We start from the raw sequence: 26,258 nt of genomic DNA, 5'->3' as shown, positions 1-26,258 counted from the left end.
CTAGTGTGGCATGGCATTCAAAAAAAACAAACAAACAAACCCTAACAATATTAGGTAATAGTACATGGTATCTAGAAAAAGGTAGGTAATTGTCCCATTGTCTTTTACATAGATAAGATCCATCATACTTGTTCAGTTATGGGCAAACCATTTTAGGAAGGACATTAAAAAATTACAAAATGTCTAGGAGGATGAACTTGATGGTAAAAGAACTAGAGACTATATTATGTTAATATTAGTGGAATTGATAAAATAAAGGGAGGGAAAAGGAAGAAACACATATAATACTCTTCTATAAATATCTGAAGGATTTTGATGTAGAAGATTTCTGCTCAAATACATGAGGGATTAGCAAACTGAAGCTAAAAACAAAATCTGCCTATCAGTTACCATATAATCCTGTAAACTATGAATTTAAAAAAATTTAAATACAATTACAACAATATGTATTTATATACAGTTTAAGCTGTATATAATCACTCAGGCAACAGGCCAAGTGGAGCCTACTTATTGAACCCAAGAAAAACAATGGAATAGATTATGTAAGATCCCTTTAAACTCAGATTCAGCAAAAATTCACTATCCTTTAAGGGACAGATAAAAGATGATAATACTGATAGAAGGCCAAAGAGAAGGAGAGAGATCTTAAAAACTAGAGGAGAGGGGAAGGAGATTGCTTTCCCAATGATGGCTAGGGGGGAAAATTCTTAACCAAACAGGGGAAAGAGGTGATTATAGAAGATAAAACAAGTAATTACAATCACATGAAATTGAAAGGCATTTGCACAAAATGGTTGATTGGGGGAAGGTGGAGAACATTTTTGGATCAATTTTTTTTTTAAGTTCTGATAGGTAGAGTAATTAGAGAATTAATGAGAGAAAACACACACACATTCACACACACACCCCTACATAATTATTTAAAGAATAAATACAAGTTTTTAAACACTATGTAAAAAATGCTCCAAATCATTAATAAGAGAATGTAAAATTAAAATAAACAAGTTCTATTTCCTAACTATCAGATTGGCAAAGAAGATAAATAAAAAATATAGTCCAAAATGGAAGACTATGGGAAGAAAGGCACATATACATTTAATGTTGCTTAAGATGTGAAATGATACAATTCTTCTGGAAAGCAAGACTATCCCCAAACCAACATAATTGTGTATACCTGATGACCCACTGATGAAAAAGACTCATTAATAAAAATATATTTATAGCAGCATTATATTAGTCAAAACAAATTCATAAACAAGGGGGAACATACCTCAATTAGGAATGATTGAATAATTTGTAGTAAATAAATGTATTTATTGGCCATAATATAAATGATGATTGACAAATTCCAAGAAACTAGGGAAGACTTTTATGTACTGATATAGAATATAATATGCAGAACCATAATAATCAAAATGATGACTACAATCATATCAATGAAAACAACTTTGAAAGACTTAAACTGTGATCAATTTTGACCAAAAGATTAATGGTAAATGAAGCATACCACTCAACCATTGACAGAATTGATGGACTACAGGTAAAGAATGAACTGAACATTTTAAACAGAAATCTTTAAAAAACAAAGAAAAGAAAAAGGTAAGAAGACATTAATAAAATACTTTTTATAAAAGTATTTTTATTTTATTTTTATAAAATACAGGATGGAAAACAAAAAAATTCACAAGTAGAACAATTTTCTTGCCACCATATATTCTGCATAATTCTGTATAATTAAAAAAACAGACTATACATAGAATTCTTTTTTATTCTTATTCCTTATGTACAGATATGTTCATATTTCTGATGCCTAAATTCAAGACAATATCCACCAGCCTCTCATTCCATTCCCTCATTATTGCTTCAGCCTGTTTCCTATGTCTTCTAGTCAGATACTAAAGGTTATTAGAATTTCCTCTATCTTGCATTCCCCCAAAATAAATATTCTGCCTCTGGACAAGGATCTACAACATGTGAATCTCTAAATTTCTTTTACATATTTAAGAACATTATTCTTAGAAGCACTCTATACACTTCACCAGATTACTGAAGGATTTGTCCATGACACAAAATAACCTAAAAAGGGTTTAGAACCTTTGTTCTAGGGTGACTTAAACAATAAGTTGAAGTGGTAGCAGCTGCTTAGTCCCCATTTTGGAATCAAACCAAAAAAACAAAGTAAATCTTTAAAAATACAAGTTACTTCTTTTTATATCACCTCCGTGTCAGTGTTATTCTTCAAAATATGGGGACCATAGATAGAGTTTCTTGCTATAAGCCAAACTTGGGGGGGAAAAAAGAGGAACTCCAGAATGAAGAAAGAAATATTCTAGATTCCATTTAAGTTTTCACTGGACTAATTTCACTATATTTTTATTGGTTCAAAAGCAGAAGAATGCTAAGGGCTAGGCAATAGGGGTTATGTGACTTGCCTTGGGTCACAAAACTAGTTAGTGTCAGATGAAAGAGCAGAAGGCAAGACCTTCTATCTCTTAAGCCTGGCTTTCAATCCACTGAGTCACCTAGCTGCTGCCCCTCCAGCAAAAAAGGACTAAGAGGCTGACCAATAAACAAAGGGTTTCAAAGCTTCATGTCACACATGGAAGGAGTATCAGATTTGAAGTCAGAGGATGACCTACGAGTGAACTCGGGATCTGTTGTGACTTTCAGGCAACACATTTCACTTTCTGGAGGCACCTCTATATAGTCTCCACATTATCCACATGCAAGCAAAGCATGGACCTACATGTCATCTAAGGTCCCTTTTAACTCTGATTCTACCACCTTCAAAAGAGTATGAATGAAAATATTTTAAAATTATGATTGTTATAAAATGAAAATCAGAGGGAGAAATATGAGAATTATGAATCTGACTTGTTTAAATCTAATATAGCATTCTTTCTGCTTGTATTTTCTAGCTTTCCATACCCAAACCATTCATTATAAGAGTTACACAGAGAACTATTGATAAGTAAGATAGGACAGGGATTCATAAATGGGAACTTTGTTCCAAAAGACTAAAAGTAGTGTATTAGCTGAGATCAGGAATCTGTACTTGGGGGGTGGGGGGGGGTGGGTTTGAGGGGTGGTATTCAATGCAATTAATCCCTGATTTAATTCAACAAATAAATACTAAATACATACTGTGTCAGGCACAGTATGCTGGGCACTGGGGGAGACAGAAAACGTCTTATTCCTAAGTAAGGAAATGTGTGAGCTCAGTGGTCTGTTCAAGAATGAAACTTCTCCTTAGTTAAACACCATGGGTTCAGATCTTCGAGACATAGAACAATAGCATTCGAGTATGTGTTGGGTTCTAGTCTATAAACTTTTCTCTTGAATTTAATTTTTTTATTCTAAGATGATGTTCAGTGATGTTATTTAAAACCAGATTGTGGATAGAACATCATTATTTAGTTAGCACTTAAAAAACTACTAGTGCCAAATTTAGCCTTTGATCAATTTTTGTATAGCCTGCTAGCTAAGAATGGTTTTTACATTTTAAAAAGTTATTCTATTTTAAAATTTGAAAATTAATCTTACCTGGTCAATATATAAAAACCAGGGGAGAAGGAAAAGATGTGACCTTCTAGTAGACCTCTGGCAAAACACCGTTTTTAAAAAATGCTTATGTTTTTTCATATGCCTTTTTTTTTTAAAAACACTTACCTTCTGTCTTAGAATCGATGCTATGTATTGGTTCTAAGGCAGAAGAGTGGTAAGGGCGAGGCAATAAGGGTCAAGTCACTTGCCCAGGGTCACACAGCTAGGAAGTGTCTGAGGCCAAATTTGAACCCAGGACCTCCCATCTCTGGGGCTAGCTCTCAATCCACTGAGCCACCCAGCTGCCCCCTTTAAATGCCTTTTAGAAAATTATTTTCGGTCAATTTTTCTTTTTTCCTCCTCACTAATAATGACAACCTAAACAAAGAGAGTTCTGAGCATGTGCTGTGGATTATAAATATGACTAAAATCTACTTTCTCAGAATGCTACCTATGGATTCATTCCACAGTTTCCTCTTTCATCCCAGGGTTTCATAGCCAAATTACCATGTTTTCAAATCCTAACCAAAATCTTTTCTTTGTTTATTTGTCCTTTTCTGGTTTTGCTTCTCCTTGGCACCTGGTATACTTAAAACAAATAGGCTTATACATGCACATGATAATTCTTTTCAAACACAAACATGAATAAGTGCTATCACAGGAAATAACTGATGGATATGTTATCTATTCATTGAAAGATATATGTCACTACAGAAAAATAGAAACAATGTTATCAAATGTGAAAATTTTTCAATTTAAAACATGCAGAAAATACTTTAAAAGTCAAAATGATTCAAAAATGATATGCTGGCTGATATAAATAATTTTCCTTTGAACTTCTCCACTATTAAAAAGTGAACTAATAAATGATCAATATATATATATATATATATATATATATATATATATATATATATATATATATATATATATATATATATAGGCAGGTCTCAAGGAGAAATCCAAGTCATTAATAGTCTTAGTTCTAAAATGCTTCAAATAACTTATAATTAGAGAAGTGAAAATAAAATTATCTGAGGTTCCATATCAGCTTGGGAACTCTGAAAAGAAAAAACAAACCAGTAAATGACAAATATTGGAGGAAAAGAGGCAGATTTGTAGTGATCAAGGAAAGTAATTTGGAATTATGGCAAAACTCTGCTTATCTTTTGACCTAGTTATAACATTACTAGGTCTATACCACAAATGATTAAAAAAAATTCAACAGCTACCAAATATGTACAGCAGCTCTTTCTAAACTGCAAAAGAAAGAGAAATTAAAAGAACATCTCAAATTGGAGGCTGTACAAATTATGGTATGTAACTATAATGGAATATACTGTGAAGAAAGAAACAAGGGGACAGTTATAGGAAAACCTGGGAAGAGTTGTATAATTGATATAGTATATAATATAAAAATAATATATAATATAGCAACTTATATAATGTATAATTAATCTAGAAAGAAATAAATCAACAGAACAATTTTATACTGTAAAACATTGAATGAACAACTGTGAAAGACTTAAAAAGGCTGGTTAAGAAAATGAACAACCATGAAGAATACTATATACGCATTACATATATATAAAGACATAGAGATGATGGACTAAGCAGATAGAAGTGAAATACCCATCTTGGGACATGGTCAATGTCAACAGCTTGACAGTGCATTTATGTTGTAAGAGTTTGGTTTTTATTTATTTTCTATTTGTTTGGAAGACAACAAAGACAGGGAGATGAAAAAATAAATTCTTCTTATATGAAGAAGAATTTAATTTAAAAAATGAATATAAAAGATCTAGGAAGAACAATGATTCTTTCAAATAATGAGATGAGCATCTAAAGGCAATAAGAGCCTGTGAACAAATATTGTCCATTTTTTCAACTGTCCTTTTTCCCAATTATTTCCTCAATTTGTTTTGGGAATTTTATTTTTGATCAATTTTATGATTGTATGCACTATTGTTTGAAAATGCTAAATAAACTTGTTTGTAGAAATCGGGCCTCAATTCATGATCCACACTAAAAAATGAAGACCACCAGAGCAGTAGTGTCATGCCCTCATCTGAAGACTTCTGATGCCAAACTCTAATATGGAGGCTCTCTAGTCCTGGGCTGTCGATAGATGGGGGACCTACTTAGGGAAATGGTTGATTAATACACCGAGATCCAAACAGTGGAGCCTAACTAGCTCTTGTAAGCACCAAGACAGTAACCCGGGCTTCTACTGAGCTTCTAGCACTGAAGTGTGGGGTTGTTGACTAAATTATTAACTCAAATTACACATCTATAATACACTAAGAAAACATGCATTGGTACTCCCCAGTAGCAATTGCTGGTCAATGGCAGAAGGACTGTTGGGCACCTTAGACAATGGTTTGGATATGGTGGAGTTAGGAAGCCTCATGTTCCTGGGCTCATTCTGATCTCAGATTCTTAATAGCTATGTGACCCTGGGCAAGTCACTTCACCCTGTTTGCCTCAGATTACTAAACTATAAAATGAGCTGAAGAAGGAAATGGCAAACTACTCCAGTGTTTTAGCCAAGAAAACCTCAAATGGGGGCCCCAAAGAGTAGGACACAACTGAAAAATGACTAAACAACAATAACAAAGGAATGGATGACTATAAATTCCAAACCCAGATCATGTTCAATGAATCCATTCAGGAATGGTCCTGCAAACCTCTCTTTCTTTTGCTCTTCAGAAATGTTATCAGTAATTAACACTAAAATCTCCTTCTAGGATAAGAGATTCCTTAACTTAAAGGAAATCCCTCCAGCTGTAGTTAAAAGTCTACTAATATAGCAAATGGGAAAAGGCAGAGGAGAAAAGAGGAATCAAAAATTCAAATATAACCCGGAGGCTTGATTAGTAATCTCCTTTAAAACAAAATCATTTTTATCAACCTACAATCCAATAGTTTTATTATCCAGTTAATTAATAGACTCCGGTGCTAATATCTAAATGCTAAGCAATTAATGGCACTGAACTATAAATGGCCCTGTCTTTGCTCTCACAGCAAAATCTTATAAAGCAAATGAAAATCTATCACTTCAGTGATTTAACACAGACTTCTAAGGTTAATATTCCCAAGCAGTTGCAGAATCAAGAGCTATTTTAATTAACCTTGTGTAATTTAAATACTAGGAAACACAGTTTGGAAATTTAAATAATAACAATAACAATAAAGAAATCTTAAATCAAAACAGATCACAGCCAAAATGCTGCCAATAATTTCTGATAGTTCTTTTAATTAATTTATTTGAGGTGGCAAATTATCACAAGTTATAATTCAGGCTGAATATATTTTCGCTGCATGTTAAACTTGTAAAAAAGATTTTCTCCCAAGTTAAGCTTGCTAAATCTCTGGGGGGGGAAATGTTATCTATATTATTATATCACCTAGGAGCTAATATTTTCTTCTCAGAAAAGATTACTTAAGTTTCATTCTTTTTTTCAAGTTTACATAGCTTTCTCCTAATTTCCTAAAATCAAGTTCTCCAAATGACTGTCACTTACCTGTCCACTCTCAACCAAAACATATATGTGTGTGTATATATATATATGTATATATATATACATACATACATATATATATATATATATATATATATATATATATATATATATATAGAGAGAGAGAGAGAGAGAGAGAGAGAGAGAGAGATATGATTTACATGTTTCTATCTTTGTCAAATAAAGCTGCTGTGATTCCTAAAAGGCTTTAAGGCTTACATAAGACTTGCATCAACCTGATGAAGTAGATAGTGCAAAGGGAAAAGAATAGTATAATGGCAAAAACTCTGAACTTAGGAGTTGGAAGAAATTTAAACTCAAATTCCATGTCTGATAATAACTGTGTGATCCTGGGGAAGTTATTTACTCTTTATAACTGAAGTGTTCCCATCTGCAAAATGGAAATACTATTATCCATACATCCTTTCACTGGATTATTGTGAGGAACAAATGAAATAGCATGTGTAAAGTGCCTAGTAAACCTAAATGATGATAATTATAATAATTATCTCCATTTTATGGCCAAGTAAACTTAACCTCAGAGAGGTGATGCAAGTAGCTCAGGGGTAGATTCAAAGTCAATTTCAGCAACCAGACTGGAATCCAGGTTTTCTGATTGTGTATTTATTGCATTTCTTTTTCTAATGAATTTTAGATTTTTACTTGAATAAGAATAAAGTACAAGGCTAAATGTATAGAGAGATGGAGATGGGAGTCCTTGGTTTCAAAGTTGGTCTCAAACATCCTGTGTGACTCTAGGTAAGTCCCTTAATCTCCTGTGCTACACTTCTGCCTTCGAACCAATACTCGGTATTTTTAATTCTAAATCAAAAGGTAAGGGTTAAAAAGAAGGGGAAAAAAAAGAATGAAGTACTCCACTATTTGGATCTTCCATATATCCCATTCCATATAGAGAAATGATACCAATCCTAGTTATGGCTCAAATGTCAAATCCAAGAGGGTTTAAACCCCTTGGCTGGGCTACCTCTCTCCCCCAATTCCTTGACATGAAAAAGAAAATTCTGCAACATGTAAAAAACTATTACAGTCCCTAGCTTAATAGGCAAAGGTCTGTCCTCACTGATCCCCATTCACTCTATCAATAGGAACTTGGTTTCCACAGGAGTCGACTACCCTTCAGGTTATTTGATTCTTGGAATAGAGCCCAGGAAACCTAACAAGTTGGCATTTGCTAGGATGCGCTGTGTGGGAGGTTCCTGGAGCAGTGTGCACCACAAAAGATAATTGGATCGCCTTTTCCAGTATCTCAGGTGGGGAGGATGAAGAGGGCAAGAACGGGAGGCCCGAGGTAGAGGGACACTGATTCCAGAAAGGACTGGGAGGAAGGCAAAACACTGTGAGAGTAGGCAGAGAGGAAACCGTGTTCCAGGAATTACATCTGAGCTTGCCGCACTATGACCTAGAAATGGCAGATGCTTGACATGCTAGCAGCTGTGTTAGAGAAACAAGAAGGTGGAGGACAAGCTGGAACTTAAAAAAAGACTTCTAAGCTAAGGTAGCTTTTTTTCTTGCCACAGATTGAAAAATACTGATGCTCTGGCTCAGGAGTCAAAGGAAGCAGATTGCCAATGCAAACAGACACTAAACATAAAACAACTTATTACGGTCAAGTAGTAGTCGAAAGAATAGTTTTTACAATGCTTAAAAGAAGAGAAAATAGGATAAAGAATCATTTTGTAAATAAATAGTAAGTTTCTTTATAATGCAACTAAATCATCATTTAGTGTCTTTTAAAAAATAGACCCATTTCTTGCTTTGGTGATCTTTTCCTCTATCTCAAAAGCAAGTAAAATATGAAGATAACAACAACTGCCAAGTGTTTCATTCATTTCAACTGGTAAAATAAAAGTGGGTGAAACCAAGTTCCCTTTAAGATTCTTAATCTAGCACGATTACCATTCTTCATCTCTATTTCAAAAATATTTCAATGTCTACTTGTATAGCTTTTGTCTGTTTCCTAAAATGATAACCTTAGAAAGAAAAGGTTTTTCTATACACTTGACATCTTAAGGATTGGTTTTTCTGGAATTAAGTGATACTAGCCACCATGAAAATCACAAGTGGATAAAGAATGCCCACCATCCAGATCATGATAATATAACTGGCTGAATAAATCACACAATTCACCCAAATGTACGTTGGGAAGTATATTGGACAGTAAGCAGGATCAAAAGTGAACAGAAGGAGAGAATAGGCAGTATAGCGCATCCTAAAATGAAGGCATTGTCTTGCTTATACACATAAGATTCTTTTGTTTATAATGTGTGGTATCAGACAATGCCATAATAGCCTAAGAATAAGAGCTGAGATGTCCAATGAATAATAGAGAAGTTGATCAGGAGAATAAGCAGAATGTAAACCAAGAGAAGTTATATAAAAAAGATAAATGGAAGAAAAAACGGCAAGAAATAGCCAATGGGCAGTCATGTGTAGCACTGGTATCCATGGCAGGTCCTCAATACTACACAAGGGTCTCTACCACCAGCACATAGGCCAGAGGAGTCCAGAGTAGTCTGTATTTTTGGACGGAATACCAATAACGATGAAATACATTACATATTTCAAAGTTTACACAAGTTGTCTTTTTTTTTTTTAAAGTCTAAAAATCAAAGCAAATTGTGAACCAAAGGAAATTCTCATGTTTTTTTTCACCAGTAAAACACTCCGTACCACTGGTAGCCAAATAATTATGAATTAAATCTTTCTTTCCTCACAGGGATGTAGTAGCCAGAGCTCAAGTCTAACTATAATATTTGTAGCACTTCTGAAATGGCTTCAAGTAAAAGAGCATAAATGGTCTACCACCCTCTCATCCACCCAAAAATTTAAAACAAAAACAAAAGGGGGCGGGGGTTGGGGGGGTGGGGGAATGTCATAAAAGCAGAGATTAGAACTTCAATACCAGTCATCTCCAAGTGAACTAATAAATATTGACTTAGGGTCTCTAGTGTCAACAAGACTTGATTAAAAAGGATCTTGTCTTAAAGAGGCATAACCATCCACAGTGTAGCTCCAAAAGGAGCACTAAAGGATTGGTAAGAAACAGAAATGGTCACATGGACATGTAGTCCTGTAAAATGTAAATAAGATCCTGATGTGGCAAAAATAAAAATCTAAAGATTATTTGATTTTATTCAAATTTATGCACCAAAAACAAAAGTCAATATGAAGCATCTACTATGTTTAAAGCACTAATGTCTTAGGCACTGGGTAGTGATTCAAAGTTTGGGATAGCCCTTTCTTACAAGATTTCATTCAAGAATGGGAATCAAACAAAACAAACAGGTTTTTTTTACCTATAATTACTACCAAATCATGCATGATAGTGTCAAAGCCTACACGAATGGAGGAATAACCAAACTCCTAACTGAATGAAATAGATATATCATACAAAAAGTTTCATAGAACAATAAAGAGCTATATGGAGTAGAAGCAGAAAATAATTGTGGATTTAAGCCTATCAGGAAAGGCTTCTCTAAAAAAATAGCACTTAAGTTGGGGTTTAAAAAGTGGCGGGAGGAGAGGCAGCTGGGTAGCTCAGTGGATTGAGAGCCAGGCCTAGAGACAGGAGGTGCTAGGTTCAAATCTGGCCTCACTTTGCAGCTATGTGACCCTGGACGAGTCACTTAACTCCCATTGCCTAGCCCTTACCACTCTTTTGCCTTGGAATCAATACACAGTACTAATTCCAAGATGGAAGGTATGGGTTTAAAATAAATAAGTAAACAAATGAATGAATAAATAAATAAATAAATATAATAGGTGGTAGGAGGGCAGCTAGGTGGCTCAGTGGGATTGAGAGCCAGGCCTAGAGATGGAAGGTTGTGGATTCAATTCTGGCCTCAGACACCCCCTAGCTGAGTTAAGCAAGTCATTTAATCCCCATTGCATAGCCCTTACCAATCTTCTACCTTGGAACCAATACACAGTATTGATTGCATGATGGAAAATAATGGAAGAAGAGAAGAGGAGGAAGAGGGAAGAGGAGGAAGAGAAAAGAGGAGGAGGAGCAGCTATGAACTAAAAGTTTAAAAGAAGGAAGGAAAACATTCTAGTCATAGAAAATTTAAAAAAAACAGACAAAAGGAAAGAACAAAGAAAAAAGTTCAACAGGCAAAGTATTGTCAACCTTAATCTGGAGAGAACTATTAAATATTTTTGGAGAGGGGGAGTGACCTGGAGGGAAGAAATATTAAATATGATTAGACGAGGAGGAGTGGCATCAGATTGTGAAAGACATAGAAAACGAGTCAGAAAATTAAAATTTACTATAGAAATTCACTGAAGATTCTATGAATTATTACTATATCCAACAGTTGTGGGACAATGCAATAGCAATGTGATCTATGGCAAAGAAAAGATTCTCAGCTAATATACTCCATAAAACAAAATCAACATCAAATTAGGAGGGCTAAAAGCTAAGAGGACGTAGAATTAGCAGAGTAACAAATATATATATATATATATGTTCAAATGAACTGTCCATATAAACTTAACAAGCAGATAAAAATAGAGCTCCAAATTAGTAAGAATAAGTAAAATACAAGTTAAAATAACTCTGAGAATCGGCTTTATATTCATCAGGATGGCAACAATAACAAATGATGAAAACAACAATTACTGGAGGTCCCATGGAGGGACAGGCACATTAACGCACTGTTAGCAGGGCCATGAATTGATCAAATCATTCTGGAAAGCAATTTAGAACTATACCCAAAAAAGTCACAAACATGTTCATAACAGCAATACCGCTATTAACTATAAATGCCAGTATAGAGAAAAGAAAAAAAAGAGAAAATTAAGGGCAAACCTTTGAACACCTTTATAATGGTATTAGACACAAAATGAGGGGGTGGTCAACAATGCCAAATGCTTCAGAGAAGTCAAGAATGATGAGTTGAGGGATGGGGGGTGGGGTGGGGGTGGAAGACAGAAAGACTAACTAAATTCCACCATGAAAAGATTATGGCTGTGTAATATTAAAAAATATTAGGCAATATTGTTAAATATAAATCATAATTATAACATAGTATACATATCACCTATTATATAACCATATAATATATAACTATATATTATAATCGATTATATGATGGAAAGTAATTTATATATTTTATATACATAGAAACTATAGATATATAGAACTATATAAATTAAATGTAGGTGAGCTGAGTTTTAGTAGTGAGAACAAGAAGTTTAATTTGCAAACAGTTGAGCAGAAAGTATAAAGAATTAAATGTCAACTTTTTCCCCCTAAGAAATTTAACAATTAAAGGATGTATAGAGATGGAATGACCTCTTAATGACCAAATCTATTGGCCTTTCCTCATTCTTCTTGACCTTTCTGTAGCCTTTGACCCTGTTTATATATCACTTGCTCCTCTGAAGTCTTCATGACAATGGTCTATCCTGGTTATCCTCTTAACCAGTTGGACCACTTGGAGCTTTTTAGTCTCTGTTGCCTATGTTCCTAGGTCACACTCACTAATCTTGCATGTGCCCCTAAGGTTTTGCATTCAGCACTCTCCTACACTGCCTCTCTTGGTGATCTCATTACCTCCCTTGGGTTCAATTATCATCTCTATGCAGATGATTCTCAGATTTATGTCTAGCCTTAATTGCTCTCCTGAGCTCCAGTCTCACATCATCAACTGCCTCTTGGACATCTTGTACTGGATGTCCTCTAGACATCTCAAAATCAATATAGTGAAAAGAGAACACATTACCTTCTCCCCTTTAAGCCTTTCCTTCTTCCTAACTTGGGAGAAAACAAGCAAACATATATATCCAAAGCAAGATCTATCCAGGATAAATAGAAAATAATAGAGGGGAGGCATTAGTATGAAGTGGGGAGGCTTCCTGGAAAAGGTGGGATTTTATTTATGACTTAAAGACAGAGACTGAGAGGTCAATAGTCAGAGTAGAGGAGGGAGAGGATTCCAGGCATAGGGGACATATGGAGAGAATGTCAGAAGCTGAAATATAAGAGTGTCTCATTCAAGGAAAAGCCAGGAAGAAGAGTACATGTAAAGAAATAAGGCATATAAAGCCTTGGGGGAAGGGGAGGGGATTTAAGCCTTCTTGTTTTTAAATTCCCCTCAATCTTGCACATGTTTTCTTTCCAATCACACAATCATTACTCTGGTGCAAGCCCATATCATCACAAACCTGGGGTAAAGCTAAACCCTTTTGTATTATTTTCCTGCCTCAAGTCTCCCTTCAATTCAACCCATTCTATACTTGGTTATAAAAGTGTTTTTCCTAAATCAAAATTCTGGCCACATCAACCACACCCCCAACTCCCACCAGTGACTTCATAGGACCTCTAAAACCCTTCACAATTTAGCACCCTCCTAGGTTTCCATTCTTCTTATATTTTTATAGATAATTTTGCAATTTAGCAACATTAGTCTTTATTAATAACACTATATGAGTATATGCACATACAGATGTATCTTGTACGTATATATTTATTTACATGTTGTCTTCCCCATTAAAATGTGAGATTCTTGAGGATAAGGGGGTATTTCTACTTTTATTATATCCTCAGCACTTAGCCATGTGCATGGTTTAGAATGTGTGCTTTAAAAAGATTTACTGACTGATTTGATTCCATAGGCAATAATGGTATCACTAGTATTTACTGGGTAGAAAGCATGATATAGATTAACTTGAACTTTAGGGAAACTAAAATGGCAGACAAACTGAAATGTGGAAAAAAACTTTAAAACTATTAAATATTCCAGGAAAAAGGTGTACTAAGACTTTCAGTGTATGAATGGTGGGAAATGGAAAATATATATGAGCATAAACTTAGTTAATTAAGCCTTGATTTTTCTGTTCAGCTAGCAATGTATTTGAAAGCAAAGATACAGTAGTCAATCAAAGTCAACAAGTTTCAGAAGATGCTGACATTATCCATATGCATGAAAATATTTATAGAAGCACTTTTTGTGACACTGAAGAATTCGAACGAATACCAATTGGGTAGGGTACCAATAGATACTCATGGGTAGGGAAATGGCTAAACAAATTGTGGTACATGAATGTAATGGAATATTAATGTGATAAGAAATGATGAATGAGATGAATACAAAAAAGTACAAAAAGACCTACAATAATTGATACATAGTAATCAGAACAAAGTAAACAATATACACAATGACTAACAACATAAACAGAAAATCACATACCAAAAAAATCATGTTGAAAAATATTTAAAAAATAAGCATGGCTCAAAAGAAATGAGAAGACAACCCTTGATTCCTTAATGGAAACAAGAGATCCAAAGAGGCATATCACACATATTTCTAGGATTTAGGATTGTACTTATCATTGACACTAAATTTTTTTCCTCTGTGTTTATGTTTTTGTTTTAAGTAATATTTGTTAAATGGAATCTCTCTCTGGGATTTGGGGGAAGGGATTATGAATATTTAAAAGACTCCAATAAAAACTGTTGGTATTTTTCATTTTTAAGTCAACATGTTTCTTAAAGTTATGACAATAATTTTCTGGAGATTTTCTGGAGTCCCTGTTGCTTAGGACTTAAGAGTCCTTTCTTGGAACACAAACCAGGCCAATGAAATTGAAAGGCATCCTCTAAAGAAGCAGCTCTAATCTGGAACTAGCTAAGAAACAGAATGGTGGATAAATATAATAGATTAGTGGTAAAAAGAACTTGGCTATTTAGTGTATGAAGAAGCCAAAGATTTCCAACATATGGAATAAGAGCTTACTACTTGACAAAAACTGCTGGGTAAGGTGGGAAAGAGTATGGCAGAAACTAGGTAAAGATTAATATCTCACACTCTTAACCAAGATACAATCGAAATAGGTGTATGATGTGACATAAAAGGTGATAACATAAGGTAATTTGGGGAACACTGGATAAGTTTACCTGGCAAATCCATGGAGAAGGAAAGAATGTATGACCAAAGAAGAGACTGAAAATATTAGAAGATACAAAATAAATAATTTTGACTATATTAAAATAAAAGGTTTTTCTACAAACAAAATCAATTAGAAGGGAAATGACAAGGGAAATTTTTTTATTATAAATTTCTGATAAAGATCTCATTTCTAAGGTATATAGAGAACTATGTCAAATTTATAAGAATATAAGCCATTCCCCAATTGACAAAGGATATAAACAAGTAGTTTTCAGAAGAAATAAAAGCTATCTATAGTCATATGAAAAAATGTTCTAAATAACTCTTGATTAGAGATATGCAAAGTATCACCTCACAATCATCAGATTCACAAAAATGAGAGCAAAAGAAAGTAAGAAATTTTGAAGGGGCTGTGACAAAATTGGGACATAAATGCATTGTTGGTTGAGTTATGAACCAATCTAAAGATTCTAGAGGGTAATTAGGACCTATATAAGATCTATAAAACTGTATACGCTTTGATCCAATAATACAACTAATAGGTCTATATCCCAAAGACATTTTTTAAAAAAAGGAGAAAACCCACTTGTATAAAAATATTTTTAGCAGCCCTTTTTTTGATGGCAAAGAATTGGAAACTGAGGAGATATCCATCAATTGGGGAATAGCTGAGCAAATTGTGGTTTATGATGGTGTTGGAACACTACTATTGTGCTTTAAGGAATGAGGAACAGGTGATTTCAGAAAGAGCTGGAAAGATCTACATAAACTAATACAAACTGAAATAAGCAGAAGCATGATGAGTGCATAGTACACAGTAACAGCAATACTGTGGAATGATCAACTATGAAAAACTAAGCAACAGCCAACGATACAACAATCCAGGACAATAATAAAAAACATATGACAAAGAAAGCTATCCACCGTCAGAGAAAGAACTGTTAAAAGTCAGATGCAGATCAAAACGTACTATTTTTCACTTTAGTTTATTTGGGTTTTTATTTTATATGAGTATTCTCTTACAACAATGAACAATATGGAAATATATTTTGTGGGATAATACATGTATAATCAAATTATTTACAATCTCTGGGAGGGAAACAATTTGGATCCTTATAATTTCAAAAAACTTATGTGAAAAATTGTTATTACATGTAATTGGTAAAATAAAATAAAACATGTTTAAAAAGAAACCAGCAGTTCTGAGTTTATCATGGAAAGAATAAAGTTTTAAGAAATTAACTGGAAACTTGTCTGGTAATTACAGACACCCAAACCAAGTCTGTGTTATTCAATGCAAGATATCTGGACATATTTTCAAATTCCAATATACTGAAAGACATATCCTACGTCATCCCTTCCTATAAATGATTTCATGGCACTTTAACAGTTCTTAATAATTTTATCATCCAGAGGATACTCTTTACTTAAAAAAAAAATGCCACCAATACATTCTAGAAAATGTCCATTTTTAGAAAGAATAATTAACATTGTCTAGATATTCAAACTGAATTGTTTTGCTTCAGAACCCCAAAAAAATCTGAGTAGGACTAGCAAATGGATGGGAGTATCTTATGTAGAACAGAATTCACTGGATCCATATGAAAAACTAATTTCAGCCAGTGCATGGAAACCAACCAATGATGTCAAGTTAACTATTAAATTGCCTTTTTTGTGTTTCAGTTCTGTCTAACTCTTTAGGATCCCATTTGGTGTTTTCATGGCAAAGATACTAGAGCAGTTTGCCATCTCCTTCCCCAGCTCATTTAACAGATAGGTAAACTAAGTGATTTGGCCAGGGTCATGCAGCTGATAAGTGTCTAAGATCACTTTTGAACTCAGGTCTTCCTGCAGGCCAAGTAGTCCATCTGCTGTGCCACCAAGCTGCCCCGACAGTGGTAGTCTTTAAAACAGAGTTCTACTTATATCACACTGTACTGATTAAAGCTTGAAGGATTCTAAAAGAACAGTAGAAGTACTGCTGGTGAAATTTATCTGGAAGGACTTCCTGGCAGACATGAACTTTGAACCAGGTTTTATAAGAAGGCTGGGAAGAACCCCAATTATTTATTAAGCCTGTTTAGCTACCTAGGAAATGTGACAGTAATAGAGACCCAAATTTCTAAAATACTTTTGTTTTTCAAACTAGATAAAGTTGATCAAACTAAAGTGATTTATTTAATCCTTCTCAAGTTCTGATGCTGTCACACATCCTTCTACAAATGTGCAAAATGATTTGCCCTGCTTTGGAATTTTGTCAAATGCCCTTACTGTCTCCTCTGTACTGTCCTTCCCTGTATGTACTATCTTTCTTCCCATTAAGTTGTAAGATACAAGAGGGCAGAGTCTGTCTTTCTTTTTATTCTTATTAATATGCCCCAAGTTTAGCACAGTGACTGGTAAAAACTAGTAGTTTAATAAATGTTTATGGGCTAGGATACCATTTCAAAGCCGCTGGAAAAGCTTTCATAGTTCAAAAGTCTAAATAATAGTTACTATCATTTGAAAGGATGGATTTTCAGGAGAATTTTTATTTCTAATTTACACCAAAAGCTAAAAACAAACAACCTGAAAAGCCCTACCTAAACTAAATTATAAACATAGCAGGAACGTTGTTAGGTCTTTTCCTCAGATTTATATAGATATTAGCCGAGTTCTAAAATCATCAAGCTCAAGGTATCATCTTAATATTTCATTAAAAGTAAAATCAGGACAGCTTATCTTAGGCCTTAAAAATTTATCAACAGACAACAAAACAGAAATTGCTGTCCAGATAAACCTCTATAACTACCATGCTAACATTCAACTTGTCTACACATTTAATTTTAAAATAACAATACTAATTAGACAAATCACTAATAATATTAACAACTATTATCACTATATTTGGTTAGTTCATCATATTGCAAATAGAACCAAGTGTACTGAGATAGGAATATTCAGTGTCAACATAAGAAAATATTCTCCACTTAAAATAGAGCAAAACACAAGGAACAATTTGTATGAAATATGGTATTTTTCAGAGAAATTATTTAATTTACTAGAAGATGAAAACATCAGAGAAATTCTCCAACAGTTTAATTATGTAAAGCATTCAGAGTTTGTTGGGTTCCCCTGCTATTCCAAAAAAAACCAATATATATTTATTTTTTTTTAAATTCAGCTGATGAATGTATGCTTAACCTGTATAGAGAGCAACTTGTTATTAATTCAGTAATGGTTGAATAAAACACTGAAACATTTAATTTCTTTTTTACTGATTCTCTCAAAGCCCTGGACTCAGTTCAGTATTCATGGCTTGTTCATGAATTGCAAATACATAAAACAAACTCAAGTATAGTGAAGTACAAGTGGAAAATCACTCTTTATTTGAAACATGTCACCAACAAAATGTTATAAACAATTGATTTATAAAATGAGATTCTCCACTGATGAAAAAAAAAAAACAACATTAGAATATATTGCCAGCTCTTCAAAAACAGAACTCAATACACCTTTAGTGTTAAATAGTTAAACCAAAATATCTTGTTATGCATTGAGTACTAGATATATAGTGTGATGATATCAAGTTATAGGGCTCCACCTAAAAACAGCTCTTTCATTTCATGGAATCTTTCTATATTGACCAAAAAAAATAATTTGGATTCATTGAGAATAAACTTCTTAACATAGTCCAAGGAAAGACAGAGTAAGTTTCAAACCGGAAAGCCATGGTCAAGTTGAACTAATGGACAAAAGAATCATTTACAAATAAATGGGATTCTTCCAGGCAAGATAAATTGATCATAAAGCTATTTTTTAAATAAGCAGAGGTTCTGTATGTTAAAAGACTTATAGGCGACCTGAAATTAAAGCTGAACAGAAAGAACATGTTCAAAGCAATGAACACCTACACAATACCAGTCTTTACTTGTTTCATCCAGCAAATACTTATTGTTTGTTAGAAAATATCCCAACAAAACATAAAATATTAATACAAGATCAATCAGCCAAAGGCATCCAAAAAAGAAGGAAAAAAAATCTGAGAAGTAAAAATTCTCAGAGTACCTGTTAAAGCAATTCAAAAACCCACAGAAATAATTTTGCAGAAAGATTTGACTTCAATATAACCATGGGAAAATACTCTAATTAATTAAATAAAAAATTTTAATTGAAAAAAAAATTGGAGAAAATGGGAGAGGGGAAAAAAAAAGATTTCACTTCACCAGGCAAGAATAAAGGCTGACACTGGATTTGTCACATATACCTCAGTGATTTCCCTCCAGAAAAAGTAATTATGATCACATGGGCCATATGAACTCAGTAAATAACATGTAAACAAAGTTGAACAAACAGTTGAGTCATGCATATTTCTTTGTGGAAATAAAGGTCTATAATGACAATTCAGGACAAGTTCCTGATCAATAGAATAACAAAAGAAATATAATCTTAAGGAACCCAGAAGTTGGGATCAATGAAAAATATGCAAGAGAATGGTAAAAATACACTGATATAGGCTAAAAAAGTTTAATACCTCTTGAATTCTTTTCAAGGTGGTAGTTAGAATCACATCATTAAAAACGTGCTACCTTTCATGGAAAGACAAATCCCCACACTACAAATTTAGACTTTAATCACTGGGAACTCAATCAATGAATTTTCTAAGAAGGATGTGTTGAAGACCAAGTAGTTGTCAACAATTATCTGGATGTGACATTTATCCATAAAACATTAGAACAATTTTTTAAAAATATGAACAATTAAAAAAAAAAAACATGCAGCCATGTCAAACATTCCTAACCTCCAAATTACGTGAAAGGAAAAACTTGTATGATATAGAGACCTAGAAGAGAAAATTAAAATTATGACGGAACATATCATTCCTGTTCAACTGTTTGCTTGTAGAATTGTACCTGGTACATAAGGTCAATATGGCAAGCCTTCCAGTAAGCCTAAAGAAGATGACTATACCCTAATGCTAATGCTGAGCTAAAACAGTTATTTTTTCTGCCTGTGCAATGATCCACAAAAAATTTTAAAAATAATTGAATAGTAAAAAAAGTCATTTCTATCTTAATTCTTGTTTCTCAAAAATTCATAAATTTTCTATATTAACAATCATCACAATAAAAATTTCTAACTTCCAATTTTATAATTTTTAACAATTTACAAAGTAATAATTTAAGTAAAGTATTAACTAATTAATAACTAATAAATATATAAATTAAGTTTAAAAAAGAACCAGGAGAAAAAACCCTTCTCCCATCATTCAATAATTCTGTGACCTTAGTGAATCATTTAACTTCCTTGACTCTCAGATTACAAATCCCTAAATGAGTACATAAAAGGAATTTACAAATTACGAAGTAATAATATGGATTTATCAAAAAATATTTAATCCAATGAAATAAAAGCACCATGAAGTGATGAATCTAACTGCAAATCTATTACTAGCAGAACTAATTTTCTTTTCTAAAGTAAATAAATAATAAGTACTTAGCCAATGAAAGATTTAATTGTCCCTACATATACCATTTTGTGAAAAATGCTAAATAGTACATTAAAGAAACACTCAATGCATTTTGTTATAATTATTACTGTCACTAAAAGCAGAACATGAAAAATGAAACTCTACATTGTGTTTTAATATCAATAAGTCACCAAATATTTGTAACATTTAAAATCATCTATCAGTACATCAGCTTCCAAAGTTGTGTCATTTCTAACTGTAGGCAGAAAAAAAATAAGGCATATATTTGGTTTAAAATATTAAAAGCAGCACATATAATTTTAAAAATAGAGCAATAAAGTTATTCTGTCAACATAAAAATGCAGCATCCATTACTCATTTTGTGTTGAAGAAAACTATACTTAAATTGTCAGCTAATTACCAAGTCTGATGGGTAAAATATACTCAATATCCATTCAAAATATAATCTATCATTTGCATATTATGGCATCATAGTCACAGCAGTAGGGATATCCTCAGCAGAATTCTAAGCAGGCATAGAAATAAGTAGTTTCAAGTCACGACAAAAATATTCCCAAAACTAAACTTTGTATAACTATTTAACAAGTTGTGAGCATCATTTAGAAAAGAGTCTAATCTCAAAATCCGGACATCCATAAAAAAACCTCTATATAACAGGCATAAAGAAAATAGTAGTCTATTGAGTCTATAAACTAGACACTCCTTAAATATTGCTAGATTATATTGAGACCCGATTAAGCAGGGATAATATATCGTAAGCAACTTTTCCCTGGACTTTTAAGAATAGAAAACTAATCACAAAATAATACAAATACTCGGGGTCAGACGATCACTTTTCAAAGTATCCTACAATAATGTGATGTTTTTCGTAATGACCCTGAGGCACCATGAGGGCTTGAACTACCTGCTAAATGACCAAAATTTGAATTTTATCTTAATTTTAATAGATTGCAATTCTTACATTACCAAACTGGAATTCAGAATGCTTGGTTTTAATTCCAAATTCATCCATTTAATAATTATGCCTGAGAATTGCTTGAGGATGTCATATGCTGCCTAAGCCTCAGTTTTCTCATAAAAAAAAAAGGATTTATAACACTAGCATTAAAAATCACACATTCCCTAAGCTAATTCTTCTGCAAAATGTTGACAACTTACATTCTATAGCTCTTCCATCATCTTCCAGTAAGAAATGGTAATATACCTTTCTCTCATAATTACCACTATCTAATTTTTTATAGACAAGGTAGAATGCACAAAAAGGAGAAGAGGCAAAGATGAGCACATAAAATAAGAATAATTTGAGGCACTTTGATGAAAAGAAGTAGTTCTTCCTCTTTTTTTTTTTACACCTTCTTATACTGGAGGACTCAAACATGACTGGTTTGAGTGGATTATCTATGTTCTTACAAAAAAAGCAGGAAGCTTCCATGAATTTGAAGACCCGGGAACAAAAACCCTTCCATTCTCATCATTCAATAGCTCTGTGACCTGAAGTGAACCATATAATGTCTTGGACTCTGACTCCAAATCCATAAATGAGTGATAATATGTATAGAACTTATGTCTCACACTGTGAGGGGGGCAAAGACTAACTCATCTTTTAAAAAAAACTCGTTATACACTTCCACCGCCACTCGTTATACTGTATTTCTTCTAACTTTTCTCAAGAAAACTCCTAGCAATGGCCTTTGACATTAGTGCTTCCATTTCTCCTCTAAACCTGCTGGGTAATCTGACTTTCCACCTCACCACTCAATTGAAAACAAGGCCTCCAAAAGTTACCAGTAAAAATTCTCATCCTTCTTGACCTCCCTGCAGCACAATATGATGGTCCATGATCTCTTCCTGAACGTTTTCTCCTTTGTGACACTGTTTGGGTTCTCTTCCTACATGTCTAAGAGTCAACAAAGACTCATTCCTACACTAAAATATCCCAATAAGCAAAAAGAAAATCAAAAGAAGAAATTACTTAAATTTTAAACATAGGATTATTTTTAGGATGTTCATCCACTAAAAAAAAAAACCTGAAGCAGTTACTTGTTTATATGCCACAAGATGAAAAACAATGCCAGAAGCAACACCATGTTGATGCAAAAGTGTCTGCCATTAAAAAAGAAGAAGAAACTTGAAAGGTTAAAAACAATACATATGCCAACTGGCAATATCTCATGATCAATAAAACTATTTGCCAATATAAGCCTGGGTAAAACCATTTTCTTTACATAGCACAGAATTCAGATTCCAAAAAACGTAAAATGACTGATGTCACTTTTTGCTATCTATCTAGTAATCCAAGCAAATCTCTTCAATCCACTCTTCCAAAACTTCACACATAGCCATAAGGGGAAAAAGGAATTGAAATCATTTAGATCTGACCTCTATTAGAATTATTTTCTCTGACTTACACAGCTGTAAGTATGAGAATCAATAAAGAAAAAGTCTTCTATATCAGGCATTACCAGTGGCAGTAGAGTACATCTAAGTACAACCATTCCTTAGCAAAAGGAGACAAAATTTCTATCTTTCTCTCCTGAAGGAGCAATTAATTCATTGAACAAATTTTTATTTAGTGCCTGCTGTGGGGTAGGTCACTAAGCTAGGTGCTGTGGTGGATATAAGAATAAGAAATAGTTTCTAACTTACAATCTATCATCAATCTCTGCGACTCACAAAGCCCAGAGCTCTAATTCTGCCTTCGTGGCCATCTCAGTTCATGTCAAGACCAGCTATGCGTGCAGAGAGGGTACTCCCTTTGCTAGAATAAAACCCCTTTCTACCTCCTTTCAATTTCTTCCAACAGCCATCACTGGCATGCTAAGATGTCTAAGATGTCTTTTCAGGTAAGTTAAACAGCACAATTTTAAACTGGCTGGATATGGGGGCATTTATTAGCTGAGGATTCAGGGAATTGCCAGGGAAAGTCCTATTTTACTATACTGCAAAGCATATTGACTTCTGGTTTAAAGATATAAAGATCTAAAGCCAATACCTCTGCCTTATCAAAGAACTACAGAATTTTGGACTCGGACAGTTCCCTAAAAGTTCTCCCCTAACCAAAGTATGAATCCATCCCCAACAAGAGGTCCTAAAGCACTGCTCCAGGGACAGGGAATTTACTACCTCAAGAGATAACACTCCTTTTCTGGATATCTGTTATTAGTCATAGGAAATAAAGGTAGGTGGGATCTTAGATTCTAGTTTCATGAAATCCTGGAGCTCCAAGGAAACTGGAAATTGGGATCTGAGAGGAGGAGAGGATGTAGAGCTTGAAAGAAGCCCAGCAGTCACATTTATGCTGGACCTGAGGAAAGACTTCAATTTGGTGTGGTTCAGTTTCTCTGCCTCACTATGCTCTACAATACTATGACAAGAAAGTAAATAGGAATGTGATACTTTAGGGAAAGTTGGGTTGGAACTGTTCCAATATTTTGCTTAGGAACAATCTATTGTCTATTGCTGTGGTCAATATTATTTGCATTCTTCTCCATTTCACTTAACTTGAAAATGTTCAAATTAAGACTAAAAGAACTATCAGAGAAAAAAAAGTCTCATTAAGTTATGATAACATAGTTGTATAAATTAATCCATGTAGATTATCTCCATGAAGCTTACCTGCTGTGTTTGGTACCTCTGCTGGGACTGTGTTGACAGATATTGTGCCTGGGGTGGGAGGTGCTGAGGTTGCTGGTTGTAATATGGTTGTTGGCCCTGTTGGCAGTAACCACTCACACCTTGCTGACCATACTGAGGCGGCATCTGTGAAAAGAATTGAACAAAACAAGCCTGTGAATCAGGGGATATTATTAAATGAAACCAAACATAAGATTCCATTAAGAAACCAAATTTTAACCAAATGTAAGTTTCACCTGTTAGCCAGTATTTTTAATCCTCGTATTCATTAGTTAAGAATCAATACACTGACATGAATGTGTCTGGTATCAATAATAGTCCTAATACAACCTGACTTCACTTTGATGAACAATTATGTCTAGCAGAAATCAAGCATTGAAAATTTAATAAAAATCGAGTCTAACAAAGTACAAAATTCTATTAATACTGACTTGAAAAATAATTTAAAAGGCTCAGCTATTGTCCTTTTAAGCCTAAAATGAACCTATACAGAAATTTCAGCAGCAGCAGAACAAAGTAGCCACATTGTGATAACACCATTTTAATGCAAGTTTTCAAATAAAAATGAATCCCACAAAGTCAATGCTAACTAATTCATTTGTATCTATACACAATACAGGAAGACCTAAGTAGCTGGCATATATGTATGTATAACATACACACACACACACATTTACATCCCCCCCACCCCCCGTGTGTACCCATGTGTGCTTCAACCTAAGGTACAGATGGTTTATTCAAAATTGTAGTTACACTATTATTGTTCTTAGAATTACTCTTATTAGAATTTTATAACAATTAGAATTAATATTTCTTAGAATAGTGACATTCACTAAAATTCCTTTAATGAATTATTTTTCTATAACAGAGAATGAATTTTCTCCCATAGGCAGCACTTTCCTAAAACTGTAGCTCGATATATGCATACAAGCAATAGAAAACTAAATACAGCCATGAAAGACTTGACCAATCAATTAACATGAATTTCTGGAATGCCTACTATGTGCCAGGCATTATGGTAGAAATTCAGAAATATAATAACAAAAAAAAAAATGAAACAGTACTTGGTTTCTATAAGCTTGCATTTCTCTCAGACGAGATATATATCCCCCAATTGCTTAGCCCTTGCCATTCTTCTGCCTTGGAATTGATACTTAAGACAGAAAGTAAGGATTTTTAAAAATTGTATATGAAAATATACAATAAATACAATGTAGTTTTAGGAGAGAAAATCCATTGGAGCTCCTGGTATTTGTAGCTAAGTTTTGTAGAAAACATGAGATTCTCTGCAGCAGAGGAATGGAAAGAGAGTATCCCAAGACAGTCAGGTCCAATACAGAAAGCTTAGAAAAGTAACGCTGTTCGAAAGAAGTCTGGATTGGCTAAAGCATGTGAGTACAGGAAAAAGTAATAAATGTATACCAAGGCTCCAAAGACACTAAATATTGGGACCAGGCTGTGAAGGGCTTGTATACTGAATTTTTTCCTGGAGGATATAAGGAGACAATGGAGTTTGCTTAGTTGAAGGACATGGTTTAGAAAATCATTTTGGCAGTTTTGTGAAGGATAGAATGGAATCAAAAACTTGAGGCCGCAGTAGTTCAGATAAAAAGTGAAAAGGGTCTCATATAAGACAGTGGCCATGTGGACAATGAGAAGGATGTAGGTGTAAAAGATGGTAGAAGGAGAAAAGGCACAATTTTTCAAATGACTGGGGGACTGAGAATCAGGAGTCATGGATAACATTGAGGTGGTAAATGTAGAATACTGAAAGGTTGATGATGCCCTCAACAGAAATAGCAAAAAGAGAAGTGGACTGATGGAAGGCTATCGGACAATAAATTATGTTTTAGATAGGTTTGAAATGTCCAATGGTAGTTGGTGAAACAGCTCAAGAGAGATGTGGGCTAGGTAACTAGATCTGAGCATCAACTATAGAGAAAAGATCTTTAAATTCATGGGATCAGAAGAGGTCATTAAGTGAGAGTATAAAGAGAAAAAAGGAGAACCAGGGGAGAATTGCTGAAGGAGGAGAAGAGTCAACACTGTCATATGCAGCAGAAAGATTGAGGATTAGGGCTGAGAAAAGATCAGCAGATTCAACAATGAAGAGACCACTGGCAATTTTGGAGAGGACAGTTTGGGCTGAATGAGGTTAAAGACTAAATTGCTTGAAAA

The 26,258-nt window shown here is 33.8% G+C and overlaps 1 protein-coding gene across 11 annotated transcripts in view; it reads right to left on the bottom strand.

Moving 5' to 3' along the window:
• The window catches only part of ARID1B (AT-rich interaction domain 1B), a 557,650-nt gene that overhangs the window by 352,027 nt on the left and 179,365 nt on the right, over positions 1 to 26,258 (bottom strand). For all 11 annotated transcript variants that reach the window (XM_056818981.1, XM_056818980.1, XM_056818986.1 and 8 more), the window contains exon 3: positions 24,063 to 24,206. In XM_056818981.1, the coding sequence (XP_056674959.1) occupies positions 24,063 to 24,206 (144 nt within the window). The remainder of the gene's footprint in view (positions 1 to 24,062; positions 24,207 to 26,258) is intronic.

Source organism: Monodelphis domestica, chromosome 2, assembly GCF_027887165.1.
Source record: "Monodelphis domestica isolate mMonDom1 chromosome 2, mMonDom1.pri, whole genome shotgun sequence".
Taxonomy (NCBI): domain Eukaryota; kingdom Metazoa; phylum Chordata; class Mammalia; order Didelphimorphia; family Didelphidae; genus Monodelphis; species Monodelphis domestica.
This window is presented reverse-complemented; position numbering and strand designations above follow the sequence as displayed.